Raw genomic sequence first — 17,443 nt, 5'->3', positions numbered from 1 at the left:
TGCGTCCTCCGACTCCGGGCCCAGGAAGCTTCGCTCCGGAGATTATTACCGCCCGGGGACGGGTGCTCGGCCCCGCCCCCTCGCGACCGACGAGCCAACGGAGGAGGACTCTGACGGTTGCTAAGGGAAACCGCTAGCGGCAAGATGGCAGCCTCCGGCGAAGGGAGGCTGAGCGGCCGCCGGCCGCGCCGGGACCCACGGGGGCGGCCGCCGCGCGACGGTAACGGCCGCGGGCTCGCGCCTTCACTTTGGGACGCTCCCGCGCGCTTCCCCGGGGCCCCAGCCGGACCCCGGGCGCCCTCGTGCCCCTCTCCGGGTTCCGTGTGTCCTCGCCCCGTGATGGCCGGGTTCTCGGGCCGAGTCCCAGCACCGGCCGGGGCCTGATGAGCCCGGACTAGGCGTCCGCACCGCTACTGCGAGCAGAACGCGACCCTCGCCGGCGGCAGAGTCGCTGACTGGGGGCCCCTTCCCACCTCGCCCCGCTCGCCCCACGTTGCGCCTGGGAACGGGCTATGGGGCGGGGAACGGGGGAGGCGCCCCGCGGCCTAGCGGAGGGAGGAAGGGGGGCGGGCCCTGGGCGCACGTGTGGTCCTGGGGCACAGGAGGCCATTGAACGGCTCCTGAAGAGAAATGGCAGGGCTCCTCCCCGCTGCGCTCTGCCCAAAAGTTCCCTCCCCAGGAAGGCGCCCCACTCTCCCAACCGCCCCTCACGCCGCCGCCTCTCTCGGGGCGTCTGCACGCCCTTGTCCCGGGGCCTCCCACTGGGCCTCCTTGCGCGGAGTGCAGGTCCTCCTCATGTTTGTTGCATAAACAGAAGAGAGGGTGGCTGTATGAACAGTAAACAGGAAAAGTCGTGACCCCCAAACTGAAGCTCTAGGCCGCAGTGCTGGGGAGTTCACTGCAGGTGAAGATGCCCTTGAGGGGGGTGCACACTCGTCCTCATTAGCGCAAGACCCCACCAGGTCACCTGTGTCAGGTGCTCACTTGTGCATCTTTTCAACCTTCAGGTTACGGTGTCTACATATACCCAAATTCTTTCTTTCGATACGAAGGAGAATGGAGAGGAGGGAAGAAGCATGGTCAGATTCCTGCAGCCAGCACTTCGCAACTGACAGCCCGTCTCCTGGGGAGTTTGGTCAGGAGGGTGGCATGGAGTGCCAGCCAGCCTGGGCCCTTGTGCCCTTACTGGTGCCAGTGAAAGGCCCCTTCTTTCCGCATTGGAGCTCGCCAGACAAGGCGCCCCAGTGCTGCTCCGGCAGCTGGCAGCAAAGCCAGGCAGCAGCAGTGGGGCCCTGGGAGACCCCTGGGTGGGCAGCCTTCTCAGGCCTTGGGGCACCCTTGGCAGGGAAATTGCGACTTGAAAATCATCCCTAAAGTTTTCATTTGTCATAAACTGCCTTTATGGCTTTTTCTGATAAAGAGATTCTGTACCTTTGTAGAAAATCTTAGCAGCAGAGAAGGGAATGGTGAAGTAGAAGTGGCCGCCCGCAGGGTCCAGGCATTCCCGCGTTCATGTTCCTACTGTTTGGGGACCCTGCCTGCCCTTGTTTTCTGCCCACGTGTACGCAGGTGAGCCTGCAGAGAGGGCATGTGGGTGGAGAGATGGAGCCAAGCAGGCCTGAGGGCACCAAAGCCCAGTTCTCCCCACTGAGAAGTGAGCCCAGCCGCACACGGGCACCAGCGGTCACTCCCAGCCGCTGTCTGGCTTCACATTGAGATTTCTTTTACCAGGTCATGGGAAGCTGCTGTTTAAAGATGGAAGTTATTATGAAGGCGAGTTTGTAGATGGAGAGATCACGGGAGAAGGCTGCCGGCACTGGGCCTGGTCAGGTGGGACTTGGAGCCAGGGATGGGTGTGCTGGCCCCTCCATGTCAGCCTTCCCAGTGGGAGTTGGTCCCTTGCTTCTGGTGCAGAAGGTGCTTCCGTCTGTAGGGAGGCCCTCCCCTCCCCAAGGTGTCCTGTAACAGCAGCACTCCAGCCAGGGTGAGGTGGCCACAGTGCTGCCCACAGCTTGGCTGGGGACCTCAGCTCCTCACAGGCAAGCATGGTGGTTGGTTCTCAGTGAAGGGAAGGGTCACCCCACAGCCTCTGACCCTGAGCGGCCTTTGCCCTTGGGCTCATTGCTGCCCACAGAGAGGGTGGGCGCAGGATGGAGTCTGCAGTCACCTGGTTGTGAGGGGAGGGAGTCGCACACCCCTGCCTGCCCAGGAAGGCAGGAGGAGATCCGCCTAATGTCATTTTCCTTGGTTAACAAGAGTAAGTGATGAGATAGACACTCTCGTGTGTCCTGACATGGCATCTGCCCCATCGTGGGTAAGGGGTGGGCAGGACCCATTAGGCCTCAGAGGATGCGGGCCCAGTGCTGACCCTGTGTGTTCCTTCTGTTCTCCTTTCCTGCACCAGGGAACACCTATTCTGGACAGTTTGTCCTGGGAGAGCCTCAGGGACATGGTGTCATGAAGTACAAAGCCGGTGGACACTATGAAGGGGAGCTGTCCCATGGAGCGAGAGAGGGTCTGCTGTCCACGAGAACTCAGGACCCTTTGTGGGGAACCCTGGCACCACACCCCTCCCTGAGAATCTGATTCAGGGGGCCCGCATGGGCTCAGGGCTCTGTGCTTGACAAGGAGCCCGATTTCCACTTCGGTCCAGGGAGCACTGCCTATCCTATCCAACTATGGGCGCACCTCTCTCCCCACCCCCAGACCACATCTGGTGTAGTTCGGTGCCCTGGGGACACCTGCAGGCCGCAGCCTGTGACGCAGGTCATGCACCAGTTCACCACCACTGTGGAACAAGCCGCCCAAAACCTTAGACACTCAAAATGTCCACCACTTTATTATTTGCTTACAATCCCAGGGATCAGCATTCTGGCATGGACTAGCCTGGGCAGGTCTTCTGGATGCACGTGGAGTCACTCCTGTGGCTGTAGCCAGCGCAGCTCCACCAGGGCTGGTGGTCCCACGTCCCCACCCACAGCCCCAGGGCTCCCGGAGCATGGGAAGCTGCAGGCCCGGCCTAGGCCTCAGCGCCATCGATTCCTCCACTTCCTGCTGGACAAAGCCAGTCAAGAGGCCATGTTCCCTCAGGGGATGCTGGTTCTGCCTGGGGAGGGGAGGAGCAGGTGTGCAGTGGCCCGAAGCCAGAGTGCCCACTGCCTCTGGAAGGCCAGCCTCTGGCAAGCGCACAGAGCAGTCACTGCCTGTCCAGCATCCATACACAGCAGAGTAGCAATGTGCTTGCACTTCCCAGTTGTCCAAAACCTCATTGGCATGAGTGTCCCATCTGGCCTTTAGACCAAGGTCCTCTGAGGAGCCTCCGGGGCCCAGTGCTGCCTTCTGGCCATGCAGGGTGGGTTTCCATAACCCGCGCCCCAACCACGGCCTGGGTGCTGGGGTCTCGGGGCCTCTAAGAGCCACACCAGAGCCACTCTCCCTGGTATGGTGGTGCTTGCTGTCCCATCCCAGCCAGCCTAGCCCCCAGGGTGCTGACCCAGCCTTCTTCCAGGCTCGGCACCTCCCTCCCCACCTTGGGCCGCCTGGCAGGAGGCACCACGGTGACTTCGGCCCCTCGGCTCCTTCACCAGGGCACGGATGTCTGGTGGACCCGGACGGACAGACATACTGGGGGTCGTTCCATGACAACAAGCGGCATGGCCGTGGGCGGATGGCCTTTCGGTGAGTGCGCAGCCCTAGCCGGCCCTCATCTGGGCTTTGGCGCAGTGTCAGGCACAAGGCCTGCCTCCCCTCCCTGGGCAGCACACTCCTGCCTTTGGGATGTGTGGGCTCGCCTCCCATTTTCCTTCTCCCAAATCCTTTCCGAATCTTGCACACCTGGGGAGCCCGGTGAGCAGGGGCCATCCTCCCATCATCATGGCCCCACTGAGCACACAGCCAGGCCGGGCAAGGCAGGGGCTCGTGCCATCTGCTCAGGGCCTATTTTTGCCCGTGTCCTGGTGGCGCTTGCTGAGCCCGGTCAGAGGAGCTGGCGTGATCGGTGCTGCCACCTGGCTCTCCCCACCTGAGGGTCGCCTCCGTCCTTCCCCTCAGGAACGGTGACACGTATGAAGGCGACTGGGTCTGGGACCAGCGTCAGGGGCATGGGGTGCTCTGCTGTGCCGACGGCTCCACCTACAAGGTACCAGGGCCCTTCTGGGGTGTCCACCCCACCCGGGGCATTCTTGGGGTGTGGCTCCCAGGCGATTTCGTGACCCTGTGCCAGGGGTGACGACTTCTTATCCTGGCAAGACAGCACCAGACAGTTCAGCGCTCCCACTAATAACCCATCTGGCCTGGACAGCTCGGCCCTGGGACCCAACGCTACCACCTGGTGGAAATGAAGTGATGCTCCTTGCCCCTCTGAGGGCACCGTTGCTGCCCACTGGGGAAGCCCCTGTAATGTGAAACACCTCTGGGCCTGCTTCTCTCCTCGCATGAGGCCCAGGCCAGTGGGGCTGGGTGGGGGCGCAGCTGGCCTCCAGATGCCTGAGTTCGCCCCTCTGTCCTTACTGGTGGAGCCTGGCGCACGTGTCCCCAGGGCACCCACCCTGTGCCATCCGCAGGAGCAGTGCCTGCCTGCAAGGAGTGGACGAGTGGCTGTCAGGGCTTGCACTTCCCAGTTGTCCAAAACCTCATTGGCATGAGTGTCCCATCTGGCCTTTAGACCAAGGTCCTCTGAGGAGCCTCCGGGGCCCAGTGCTGCCTTCTGGCCATGCAGGGTGGGTTTCCATAACCCGCGCCCCGACCACGGCCTGGGTGCTGGGGTCTCGGGGCCTCTGAGAGCCACACCAGAGCCACTCTCCCTGGTATGGTGGTGCTTGCTGTCCCATCCCAGCCACAGCTGGGTGGTCCTCCCTCAAGCGCCCGCCCAGGGGAGGCCCCCGCGAGGCCTGGTGGGGCAGGTCCAGGCAGGAAGCACAGCCCAGGGCCCCAGTAGGTGGAGCTCAGACCTCCCTGCCTCTGGAAGCATGGGAAGGACTCCGGGTGATCTTGGAGGTGCCGCCGCCCACAGGATGGTGGCCTGCGTGTGTGCAGGGAGGGCACTGGGGGCGTTGGGAGGTAAAGACACCAGGTCTGCGGTGACACTGACGTCCAGGCAAAGGCGAGAGGAGAAGCGGGTGGCCACTGGGCTCTGGCCTGGTGCCTGATGGGTGGCGGCAGCTGTGCAGATGCAGTGGGAGTTCACGTGCGTGTTGGTGACTAGTGAAGGCCGACTGCCAAGGACACAAAGGCAGAAATACAGAAATGGCAGGTGCGAAAGTGGCTTCTGTCCCCAGCCTACAGGAAGGACACGGGGGTTGGCTGGGCTGTGCCCTCAGGCCCGACTGCAGGGCTGAGCAGCGTGGAAACGGGGATCCGAGAGGGCGGTGGCTCGTGGTCGATGGAGCTGCCACCCCGGCTGGTTGTGACGCGCCAGCTGCATTGAGGACCTTGGGAGCCCAGGCGGTGTCCCACGCAGCTGTTACGGCAGCGACGATTGGGAGGGCTGTGGGGTGGGGCGGATGCCCCGGGCAAACTGCAGGCCTCACGGGAAGAGCGGAGAGCTCAGCTCACGGCTCAAGTCACAGCCGAGCATCACAGGCGTGGCAGTTGGAAAAGCCCCTTGCTTTTCGTGGCCTCAGGGCTGAAGCACTTTTAATTGTGTGGGTTGCAGAATCACCATGTCAGTTGAATCACATCCTTGTCAAGTTTCTCATGTGAAAGTTAGACCCCGATTGGGAAAGAATGGGCCCATGAGCCGAGGAAAAGCCCAGCCCTCCGGAGTCAGACCCCAGCCTGGTGAGGCTGATGTGCAGGAAGCCACCGTGGAGCGGCGGGTGCCTTAGGAGCAGACACGCTGGAGCCCAGGAGGGAGACCCCAGCCGCCTCTGGGGACAAGTCAAGCACCAGCCAGCTGGCAGATGGAAACTTCTCGGCCTGCAGCAGCACAAATCTGGGCAAAGAAGGGCGGGCTTGGGGCCGAGAGACCATCACCTGGCAGCCGGCACAGGGCCCCCTACAGCGGTGGAGTGTATGGGCTGGGAGGCCCAGAGCTGGTCCCGGCCTACGAGGCTCCCCATCTGTGCTTAGATGTGGGCCTGGCGCGAAACCCCCACACAGTTGCCCACCCAGCCTGTAACGGGAAGCCCTGCTGGGGTGAAACCACCCCCTGACCCACTCTTGCCACTGGCCCTGCCCCGCCCGTGTGGCTGCCACCCATCAGCCTGGGCTGGTGCCGGTGGTGGTGGCCCTGAGCCCATTTGCAAACGCTGCCCTTCCCGCAGGGGACACAGGGCCAGCCTCTAGGGCATGGGCAGCCATGAGTCCTTGGCCTCCGTCCATCAGAGCCGCAGTGGGGAGGGCCGTGGGCAACCTGGGGGACCCTACTCCCTGGCCCATCCTGCCATGCCTGGGGCCACAAATGCCCCTCGAGGGCTGTGATGAGCAGGGTCAGAATCTTGCCCCGTCCCACTCTGCCTCAACTCTGCCCTGTGCCAACTCATTAATGGCCTCCACCCCTCAGGAAGGGCCTCTTCCCCACCTTACAGACAAGGAAACTGAGGTGCAGCGGAGGCCTCCTGGGACAGTGAGGGCAATGCAGCCGTGAGCCCAGGAGACCTGGCCTGAGCCCCGGGCCCACACGTCCCATGAGCTTAAGGGGCGACTGGCATAGCCCAGGGCCCAGGCAGGGCTGTCTCATTCTTGTGGAGAACTGGGGATGGCTTTGCCCCTCACAGTCCTGTCCTGGAGGTGGTTCTGTCCCTTGGGCCCCTGGCCACCCCAGGGTCACCGGGCCTAGACCACCGACTGGGCGTCAGGGGTCTGGGTACTGTCAGGCAAATCAGAGCTCAGTGGGTAGAGGGGACAGGACAGGGCAGCCTCCCCACCCACGGGCCTGGGGCGCCTGCTCTCCACTCTGCCGCCACCAGGGGGCAGCTCCGCCCGCGGACGAGCGCAACCTGTTGGGCATGAGGCGCCTGGCCCCAAGTCGGTGGGATTTCAGGTAGGAGACGCGCCCTAGGACGTGGCTCCCACCAGGGTGGCCTGGGCAGGAAGTGCGAGCAGAGCCGGAGGCGTTTGCCTGACAGTCACCCCTGGCTGCAGGCCTGCAAAGGAGACACCCCTGGGGTGCCTTCCAGCTGGGGGCGTCCCTCCTGCACGGGAAGCGTGCCGGCCACTGAGGGCCGTATAGCCCACCCTCACCCTCAAGTCTGTCGTGGGGCATGTGGATTGGCCACCCTTAGCACTGCTGTGGACAATGCTGGAGAGGAGCAGACCTCCCAGGGGCACCCTGACATCAGGGCTGCACCCTCGGGTGGCAGGACCTGCAGGACCTGCTGCCCTGTGGCCGTCTGTGCAAGAGAAACAGCTGCCCAGCCTTTTGGCACCACAAGGAGGACAGAAGACCTGCGGCGGGGACTCGAGCCACGTCTTCTGCCCGACCTCTGGGTGTGAGAGGTCACCTGGAGCCTCCAGCGGGCCTTAGGCACTGCACCCAAGGCACATCCCCTGTGCGCTCCCTAGGCAAATGTGCAGCCCTCTTCGTAAAACATTTTTATTGTAAAATATGTGATGTGAAATAAACCATTTTAATCTTTAGGTGCACAGCTCAGGCATTCAGCTCATTCTCAGTTGTGCAGCATCCCCACCGCCCGGTTCCAGAACTTTCCATCTCCCCACACTGAACCTCTGTCCCCACTGAACACCAGCCCCCAGCCCATTCCCAGCCCTGGCCCCTCTGTCCCCAGGGCCTCACACAGGTGGGAGCACGCACTGTTTTTCTTGTGGTGTCAGCTGGTTTCACAGGGCTCAGCCTCAGGGTCCCCCCAGGCTGCAGCCGGGGCAGAGTGCCCCTCCTTTCTTAGGCTGCGTCACACCCCTGTGCTGAAGGGCCACATGCGCTTCACTGTCCTCTGTCCGTGGACATATGGGCTGCTTCCTCCTTTTGGCAACTGTGAACAGAGGTGTGCAAATGACTCCTGAGACCCTGCTTTCTGTATATTGAGGAAATGCATTCAGATGGACCTGTCAGACTGTGTGGCCGCCCCACGCTCATCTGAGGTGTACGTGCAACTCCCCAGCGGCGCCGGCACAGCCCCATGTGCACTGCACCAGGGCTCCGATTCTCTGCCTCCTCCCAACGCTGGCTTCTGTTTTGCTTTTAAAATATCCATCCAAAGGGGCATTGGCCCTCCTAACGATGAAGATTGGCGGGCTGGCGGCTGCGTGGTGGTCTTTACCCTGCTCCTTCCCCAGCGCACCCCCAGGGGCTCCCTGTGCTCCTTTCTCCCCAGGCTTTCCTTGCACCTGCAGCCACAGGCCCTGCGGGAGAGTGAGTGTCCCCGCCCAGGCAGGCCTGCGGGGTTCCTGTGCCTTCACCTGCTCCACTGGAGCATCTGCCCCATGGCATGGCCCCAAAGCCCTATCCAGCAGACAGCTGCGCGGGGTGCCGCTCCTGCAGACCTGCCAGCACACTACTTGGTACCTGTTTTCAGATAGCATTACTTCCTGAAAAGACCAGAAAACAGGGAGTCTTCCTCTGCGGGTTTTGTGTCAGAGCCACCTCGTAGGTCAGCCCCGCCCTGTTCTGACAAGACCCTGCAGACGGGAGAACGCGCTCCAGGAGAAGCGGCTTCCCGGGTGTGCACAGGGCTGCACGGAGCTGCCCCGTGGCCAGCGGCGGGTTCTCCCAGAGGCAGGCATGCCTTTGCAAAACCTCTCTGCCACCTCGTCACCAGTATTCCTCCTTGGCACAGAGCTTTATGAGCCTTTAAAACATCAGAACAAAATTTATCCTTGAAGATAAGTGTGTCCTGGCATCTCCATCAGAAAATAAAATGATGCTCCCCAAAGTCAGGGGTTCCCTCCTCTAGTGACAGGAGCCCCACTGCCAGCTGTGGTGGCTGGTGGGTCTATCCTGGGGCCAGAGAGCACTTGCTCACAGGTGCCTCTTGGTGCCTGTGTCGGTCACCCTGAGTTCCCGGTTGGCCCCTGGAGCCCCTCTCCTCATGTGCTGCCTCACCTCCAGTGTGCCACGGGGATGTGCGTGCCCAGGGGCAGCGAGTTCACCGGCTCCCCTGAGGATGTGGTGTAGCCTGGTGACCCCTTGCAGGCCCAGGGCAGCCCCTTAGCGAGCGGTCTCTTTCAGGGAATCCTGGATGGAGCCTGGAACCAGTATGTCCCCCGCAGAGGGCGCAGGGTGCCCGGAGGGATGGAAGCGGGCCCGAGCTGTTGGTGAACCACCTGTCTGTGTGCACACCCCTCGTGCCCTGCCTGTGTGCCCCAGGATGGTCCCTGCCGGCAGCTTCTGGCTTCCAGGCTGTCCCTGGGGTGCCACTCTGTGCACATTGGCTGCGTTTCTCATGTTGGCTTTCCCGGAGGGAGGCCTGCTGGTCGATACACCTGCTCGATGCACAAAGCAGGTGGCTGGCCTCGTGTGCGTCTTCACCTGCAGCGAGCTCCTAGCCTCCGCTCTCCGCACCTGTGCATCCGCAGGAATGCCAGGAGCCTTCAAGTCCTGGCCACTGTCCTCGGGCTAGGAGCTCATAGCCCAGGAATGTGGGACCATGACCCCAGGAGTTCTTGAACTCAGAAGGGCCATGAGAAGCAGCTGGGCCAGTCCCTATGTGGGAGGAGGGCTCTGGGTTCCCTGGGGCTCAGATGTCACCTGGTGTCAGAACCAGATGCATGAAGGCAGCCAGGATTTGCATCAGCAAAACTCATTGCAGTTCACACTTGGAAATCCAAGGAACTTACCCAGGCTTGCCCTGGGAGCCTTGCTGCTACCTGGGAAGGGCAAGCCTCATAGGGAAGGGTACCTGACCCATGCCACCATGCCATCCTGGTGCTGGACACCCTGGCACCTCAGGCAGTCGCAGACCCAGGCCGCCCTACCTGACCCCCAAGCCCTTGATCTCAGAGAAGGTCCTCCCAGCCCGGGTCCAAAGCAGGCCGTGGTGGGAGAGTTACCTCCTGCAGGCCAGCACTGGGAGAGCTTCCCTGAGGCTAGGGAGGCCACTGCTGCCTTAAAGCAAGTCCCATGAAAGCTCAGCCACCTTCCTTTGGAAAGAACAGCTTCAATTCCCTTCAAAACGCTTCTAGAAGCAGAAGACAGCCAAGTGCTAATTGCTCACAATCTATTCAAACTCACTTGGGGGCACCAAGGAGCCCAGCCACCAGACTCTGCATGTGGAAACAGTGGTCCCATCTGGGCAGCCTTGAGTGCTCAGTGTCCCTCAGGGTCCTGGGGCTGCCCTGGCCCCTGCAGGGCGACAAGGTGCGCCTCCTGCTCCCAGGGCCTGTCCTAACACTGGGGGCCCTGCTCCGCTTGGCCCGCTGTATCTGTGGTGTGGCGCACACTGTCATCATCCCCTCCTGCCCGGGGTGTGCCTGCTGGGCAGGGTCCTCACCCGAGAAGGGGGCAGGGAGAGTGGCGGAGCCCCACAGCCACCTCTGACAGGGTTCTGGGGTCTGATTTATGCCATTACTTCAAACGGCTCTCTGCAACCTCCAGCGGGTTTGTCCTGGTCACATCCGGATCACAGCTGGGAACATCCCACTCACCCAAAAACGCAGCGTGTGCTGAGTCCAGCTGCGACCAGCAGGCCGGCGTCCTGAGCCCCGAGCAAAGAACAGTGCTGCACAGCGAACCCCGGCGTGGCTCGCTTTCTCAGTATGTCAGCTCCGGGTGACAGGCACTCACAGGCAAGCTGCAGCCCACAGCAAGGCAGCTTTTCAGTGGCACAGCCCTGTGCCCAGGCCCTCCGCAGGCTCTGTGGGCTAGGTGGCCACAGACGTGAGCCGTGGCTTGGGGGATGTCCATGAACTACTTTCTCTGCCAGCTGGGCTTGGCACCAAGCAGCCGGAACGCAGCCGGCATGCGGCCTCGGGAGGCACAAGCCCATCTCAGAGCTGACTCAGCTCCTGTTGGGGCTGGATGACAAGGCTGCGTTGTGCTTCCAGGCTGGCCGGGCCTCCCATGGGGTTGCAGCCATGCCTCTGCCCACCTGGCACCCCCCAGCTGGCAGCCTGGCCCCTCCTGAAGCCACGAGCTGCTACCAGGCGTCCACAGGGGCTGCCAATGGTCTGGCTCCAGCCTGGAGGGCAAGCTGTGGTCAGCCCAGTGGCTGACTTGGACAGGAGTGGAGATGCTGCGTCGCCCGCGTTTCTTGAAGTGATCTGGTCCCCCAGCCACTGGGCTATGGTGACTGTGTGCTCCAAACAGCTTCAGAGAGCAGGTTTTCCCCAGGTTTGGAGTGGCTGAGCTTTTTAGGGCTGCAGCCTGCAAGGACCATTCCCACAGGCCTCGACTGCCCTGTGGCCCACGTGGCCCCTCCCATGGGCCGGGAGCCCACTCAGCCACTTTCCTCTAGTGCCCTTGTGCCCCGAAAGCCAGGTCTGGGGGCAGCACCTGCTGCATGGCGGCCTCAGGCCACTCCCATGCTGGTGGGGAAGCAGGGGCCCAGTCAGCTTCTGCGGAAGAACAATAGAACCTTGGATAATTTTTCTTCTAATAGCACTTCAGAGCAAATAAAATACCACTAGGTCTTGAGATTTTCCACAAAAGTGGTTTTCCTGCTCCTTCATGTCACTCTTACCGCCCTGTGCACGCAGCTTAGAAAGGGGCAGAGCCGGCGAGCAGCGGGTCGGCAGCCCTTCTGTCGTCAAGGCCCTGCCTCGCGCCCTCGCAGATTTGGGCCCCCTTTCAATACTCTGCACAAATGCAGTGTCTTTGTATTAAAAGGATTTTTGTGCTGAAAATTATGTTCTTTTGAGCCCTGTTCTGTTTGCATTTTGTATATGTGCCATTGTTCCCAAACCGCCTGGCTGCTTCAATTCAAAGGGGAGCGCGTTTTGCAAAGCAAATTGTGTGGTATTAGAATATGGAGTAATTTCCCGCCCCCCAGACGGCGTGCTTTTCCAGCAGCCCTGGGCCCCAGAGTGCCCTTGGAGGCTGGGGGCTGTCTGCCGTGCAGGGCCCTGCAGGTGTCCTGCATGTCTCACAGCCCCCTGAGCCGGCGTGGGTCTCTCTGCAGGGACAGTGGCATGGCGATGTCTTCAGTGGACTGGGCAGCATGATTCACTGCTCCGGGGTCGTCTACCATGGGATGTGGATCAACGGCCACCCAGTGGGTAGGTGTCCCCAGCCTCCCTCCTGGCCTGCCAAGTCCTCTCATGGCGTCACATCAGGATCTGGCCAAGTTCTCTCTCAGGTGGCCCTGGGAAGTCACATGGGGAATGTTGGACAAAGGTGTGTGGGGCTGGGACACAGTGGAATGTAAAAATCCCATCCCGTTTTAGGAAAGACGTGTTCCAGTTTGGTTTCCAAAGGGCTCACCGTGTGCAGAGCCCCCCCCCAGTCAGATAAATGTCCGACCGCAGCGGTCCTGCCGGCCTCGGGGCCGCCCCCCAGGGCCCTGGGCGCCTGAGCTTGCCTTGCAGCCTGCATCTGGCCCCACCTCCAGCTTCAGACGCCTCGACTTGAGCAGAGGGGGTCTGTGACCTGCAGCCGCCTCCTCTGGGGGGCCTGCCTTCTCTGTGTTGCCTCCCGGGCATCATGGTGACCTCCTGCTAGACCCAGGGGCAAGGGTGGCCCCCCAGGGGTCAGCCTAACCAGGGTCATGGGTCAGAATCTCAGGGCCTGGTCTGTGGGTGCTGCTGCTCACTCAGAGCTGGCTGGCCATGTACCTGGGAGACCTCAGACCAGGTGCCCCTGCACACCTCGGGTGGGTCCATGGGACCCCCTTGGCTGGATGCCATGGGGTGCTGCTAATAGCTGCCCCCACGCACGCTGGCGCCTGCTGGGCCACAAGGGAGGGCCCCTGGGCCGGGGTGCAGGTCCTGGGAGGGGAGGTCGCTGGAGCCACACTCTGCTTGCTTGCAGCACAAGCCACGAGGATGGTGATTTTGGGTCCAGAGGTGATGGAGGTGACCCCAGGGTCTTCGTTGGAGTTGAGCGTTCAGCTGCAGCAGGACAATGGCGAGGTCGCCAAGGGTAAGCCTCTTCAGGACAGCAGCCAGACCTTTCAGAGACCAACAGGTGTCAGGATCTTGGAAGGATGCAGGCAAGGTGCCACACGTGTCTCGTGGCATCCGGGATGCTCTGCAGCGACTTGGTTTGCACTCACACCCCCTCACTGTCAGAGCCGGGGCGGAAGGGCCACGCCTGTCGTGAGTATGAGCTGTGCATGGCCGTATGTGCGCGTGGCTCCCACAGCACGGTGCAGAGGATGCGTGAGTTCTGCGTTGCGTGTGTCTGCGTAGGGCGGCCACTCAGCAAGGGGAGCTTCATGCTGTCCTCCACAGACTAATCAGGGAAGGACAGATTAACACGTGTCAGGGCTGCTTTTTAAGTCATCAGCCTTGCAGTGATGCGGCGGGGACATGCTGACCTCCCAAGCCCTTCCCACCTGTGAGCAGAGGGCCAGCTGCAGAGGGACATTCTGCCGGGGCGCAGGGTAGAGTGGTCCCTGTGTTCCGTCCCCGCATAAAGACCGGTGCCATCGCCTGGGGCGGGGACGTGTGCTCAGGATTCTTGAAGTACATCAGTGCACCTTAGTTCAACAAGCTTTAATTAGAAAGCCACGGTGCATAACATTTATGAAATCTAGTCACAACTGGTTTATTTTAACTACTTTATGCGGTGTCATTTACATACCATAAAATTCATCGGTATTAGGTGACTCACTGGCCTTCAGTAAGGGCACAGACTTGGGTGACCAATGGCCCGGTTCCGTTCAGAACACATCCGTTCTCCAGGGGAGGCTCCCCCATTCCTGCTGCAGCCCCACTCCCACCCTCCACCCTGCACGGCCCCCAGTCTATTTTCTCTCCTGCCTGATGTGCCCTTTGGGCATGTGCTGTACAAATGGCGGTGCACAGACCCTGCACCCAGCATGCCTCGCCACCTCACTGCTCAGCTGTGCCCGCTCCCCTGCCCGTGGACCTGCGGGCTGGCCGCACCTTCGGCTGATGGGAAAGGATGGGACAGGCATGTGTGTCTCCACGTCTCTCACCATATGCCTCCAAGGAGGCTGCTGGGCCTGCGGGAGGTCCACATCTAGTCTTTGAAGGAAGCTGCCAAATGGTGCCCCAAAGCGGCTGCCCTTTTACCATCACATTGGCAGAGCTCGCAGCTCCGACTTCCCCACACCCTCGCCAGCGCTTGGTGCTCGCCACAGAGGCCACCTGACAGCGTGGGGGCGACCCACCAGGGCTCTGACCTGCATTCCCCTGATCATTAAAGATCTCGGGCAGCTTTACGGGCGCTTGTTGGCCATGGGCATATCTTCTCGAGAGAAATGTGTACTTGGATATTTTACTCACTTTTTAAAATTGGGCTGTCTTCTTGTTTCTGAGTCACAGAGTTCTTTGTGTATTCTGGCACAAGTCCTATTCAGATTTATCTTTGCAAATATGTTCTTTCAGCTGTGGCTTATCTTTTCATTTTCTTAATGCTGCCTTTCGAAGAGCAAAGGTTTCTCATTTTGATGAAGTCTAATTTGTCCATTTTTTCTTTTATGGACTAGTTTTCGTAATGTGTCTAAGAATTCTTAACCTAACCCAAATTCCAAAGATTTTCTCTTGCTTTCTTCTAGAAGTTTTGCTCTTACATTTAGGCCTAATGATCCATTTTGAGTTAATTTTTGTGGATAAGATAAAGGTTTAAATTCACCTGTTTGCATGTGGGTGTCCAGTTGTCCCAGCACCACATGGTGAGAAGGCCGTCCTTTCCCCGTTGAGTGGCCCTGGCGCCACAGCCGTGAGAGTAAGGGTGCGTCTGCCCCCCAGATCCGTGGCCACGCCGTCCTGTTGTAGCCTTATTGAAGTCGGAGACTCAGCCAAGGTTTGTTTGTTTGTTTGTTTTCAAAATGGCTATGCTGGGACCTTAATGCTTCTTTATAAATTTTTTAAGATCAGTTTGTCCATTTCTGCCACAAGAAAAAAAAATCCTGCCAGGACTTTGTTAGGGGTCCCGCTGACCCTAGGGGGGACATGGCCCCCAACAGAGCTGCGTCTTGCAGCTCTGACACAAAATGTCTCTCCAGGTATTTACTGCTTTTCTTTCTTTCACCAGGGTTTAAATTCTAGTGTGTGGGCCTTGAACATCTTTTTGCTAAGTTTATCAATAAATGGTTATTAATTTGTTATTCGTTATTTGATCATAATTTGCTTATTAATAAATTTATTTGTTACATTTATTTTTATGCTGTTAGAAGTGGAATTGTTTTCTCATCTTCATTTCAGAAACTGCTAACCTACAGCTGATTTTCATTTCCATTCATTAATCTTAGGTCCTTTGACCTTGATGAGCTCCCGTGATAGTTCTGGTTTTTCTGAGGATTTCGTAGGATTTTCTATGTACAGGATCCTGTCATCTCTAATAAATACCACTTTGCTCCTCTCTTTTCGGTCTGCATGTGTTTTCCTTTGATTTCACCGCTTACGTTCCGACCAGCAATGGCTGAGCGACGTTCCGGCCGCCCCACACCCTCGCCAGCACTCCTCACCATCTGTCTTTTGGTTCCAGCCGTCCTGGTGGGTGTGGTGTGGTGTCTCGCTGTGGTTCTGATTTGCATTTCCCCAAAAAGTAATGATGTTGAGTGTCTTTATGCACTTATTGGCCATTTGCACATCTTCTTTGGAGAAACATCTACTCAGATCTTTTATCCATTAAAAAAAATGGATGACTTGTCTTTTTATTGTGAGTTATTAAGGATTCTTTATATATTCTGGATACAGTCCCTTGTCAGAAATCTGATTTGCAAAAATTTTCCCCAGTTTTGTGGGTCATCCTACAGTTTCTTGATGGCATCCTTTGAACACAAAAGTTTTTAATTTTGATGGAACCCAGTTGATCTATTTTTATCTTTTGTTCTTGTGCTTTTGGTGTCGTATCTAAGAAGAAAGCTTAGCCCAGCACCATGAAAATTTAATCCTGTTTTCTTCTAAGAATTTTATATTTCTAGCTCTTACATTTAGAAATATCCATTTGAAAGTTAATCCTTGTGTGTGGTGTGACGCAGGTGTCCTACTACATTTTTTTGTAAGTGGATGTCCAGTTGTTCCAGCACATTTATTGAAAGATCATTCTTTCCCCCACTGAATTATCTGGGAATTCCATTTGCTAAAATTTTGTTTAGAATTTTTGCTTGTGTGTTCATGAAGGATACTAGTTGTGAACTTATTTTTCTTAGAATGTCTTTGTCTGGGTTGGTGTCGGTGTAACGCTGACCTTCTAGAATAAGTTGGGGGACATTCCCTCTTCCATTTTCTGGAAGAGTTTGTGTTGAGTTAGTATTTTGGTAGAATTCAATACAAAGTCCATCTGAGCCTGTAGTTTTCTTTGTGAGAAGATTTTAAACTACAAATTCAATTTCTTTAATAGATACAGGGCTATTCAGGTTATCTGATTCTTCTTGAGTGAGCTTTGGCATATCCTATCTTTCCAGAAATATTTGTTCATGTCATCTAAGTTGTCAGATTTATTGTCATAAGTTGTTTATAATATTCCCTTGCTCTCCCTTTATTGTGTTGATACCAGCTCTCTTATTACTAGTATGGATATTGATGTCTTCTTTCCTGACTGGTCATCAGTTTGATAAACAACCAGCTTACGGTTTCATTGATTTCTCTAGTGTTGTTTGTTTTCTATTACATTAATTCCCTTTTGATCTTATTATTTCCTTGCTTCAACTTACTTTGGGTTTAATTTGATCTCTTTTTTCTAGTTCTCTAGGTGGAAACTAAGGTTGTTCATTTCAGACCTTTCTTTTCTAATATAGGAATTCATTGCTATGAATCTCCCCCTTAGTACTGCTTTAGCTGCATCCTTCAAATTTTGATATGTTGTGATTTCATTTTCATTCAGTTCAAAATAATTTATAGTTTCCATTTTTATTTATTTTTGGGCTGATGAATTATTTAGAAGTGTGTTGTTTCATTTCCAAATATTTGAAGGTTTTCCAGAGATCCTTCTGTAATTGATTTCTAACTTAATTCCACATGGTTAGAGCCATATTTTATATTTTTTGAACACTTCTAATTTTATTGAGACTTGTTTTATGGCTCAGAATATGGTATATTTTGGTAAATAAACCTATGGTCTATTTATTGGCGCTTTGAAAAAAACCTGTGATTGCTGCTCTTGTTGGGTGGAATGTTCTATAAATGCCAATCAGGTGGATTTTAAAGGTATTGTCCTTCGAGTTTACCATATCCTTGCTTATTTTCTGCCTGCTTGTTCTATCAATTACTGACAGTGGCATATAGAAATCTCTGATTATAATTGCGGATTTCTCTATTTCTGGTTTAATTTCTTTCAGCTTTTGCTTCACGCATTTTGAAGCTCTGTTATTGGGCACATAAGCATTTAGGATTTTATGTTGTTTAATCAATTGACTCCTTATCATTGTGAAATTACCTTCTTTAACCCTGGTAACAGCCATTGCTCTGAATCCACTTT

The 17,443-nt window shown here is 57.1% G+C and overlaps 1 protein-coding gene across 7 annotated transcripts in view; it reads left to right on the top strand.

Annotated features, from left to right (window-relative positions):
- Positions 1-8: 8 nt before the first annotated feature.
- MORN1 (MORN repeat containing 1) overlaps positions 9-17,443 on the top strand; it is a 48,806-nt gene continuing 31,371 nt past the window's right edge. For 2 of the 7 annotated variants that reach the window (XM_073233030.1, XM_073233031.1), the window contains exons 1-8: positions 9-220; positions 1,008-1,130; positions 1,732-1,830; positions 2,405-2,515; positions 3,588-3,678; positions 4,051-4,138; positions 12,015-12,111; positions 12,863-12,973. In XM_073233030.1, coding sequence (XP_073089131.1) covers positions 145-220; positions 1,008-1,130; positions 1,732-1,830; positions 2,405-2,515; positions 3,588-3,678; positions 4,051-4,138; positions 12,015-12,111; positions 12,863-12,973 — 796 coding nt within the window. In that variant the 5' untranslated portion in view covers positions 9-144. The other 5 variants (XM_036999983.2, XM_073233032.1, XM_073233033.1 and 2 more) reach the window with 5 other exon arrangements.

The sequence above is a fragment of the Manis javanica genome, chromosome 4 (genome assembly GCF_040802235.1).
Source record: "Manis javanica isolate MJ-LG chromosome 4, MJ_LKY, whole genome shotgun sequence".
NCBI classification, from domain to species: Eukaryota; Metazoa; Chordata; class Mammalia; order Pholidota; family Manidae; genus Manis; species Manis javanica.
The sequence above is the reverse complement of the archived record's forward strand: the minus strand, read 5'-3'. Positions and strand labels throughout refer to the sequence as shown.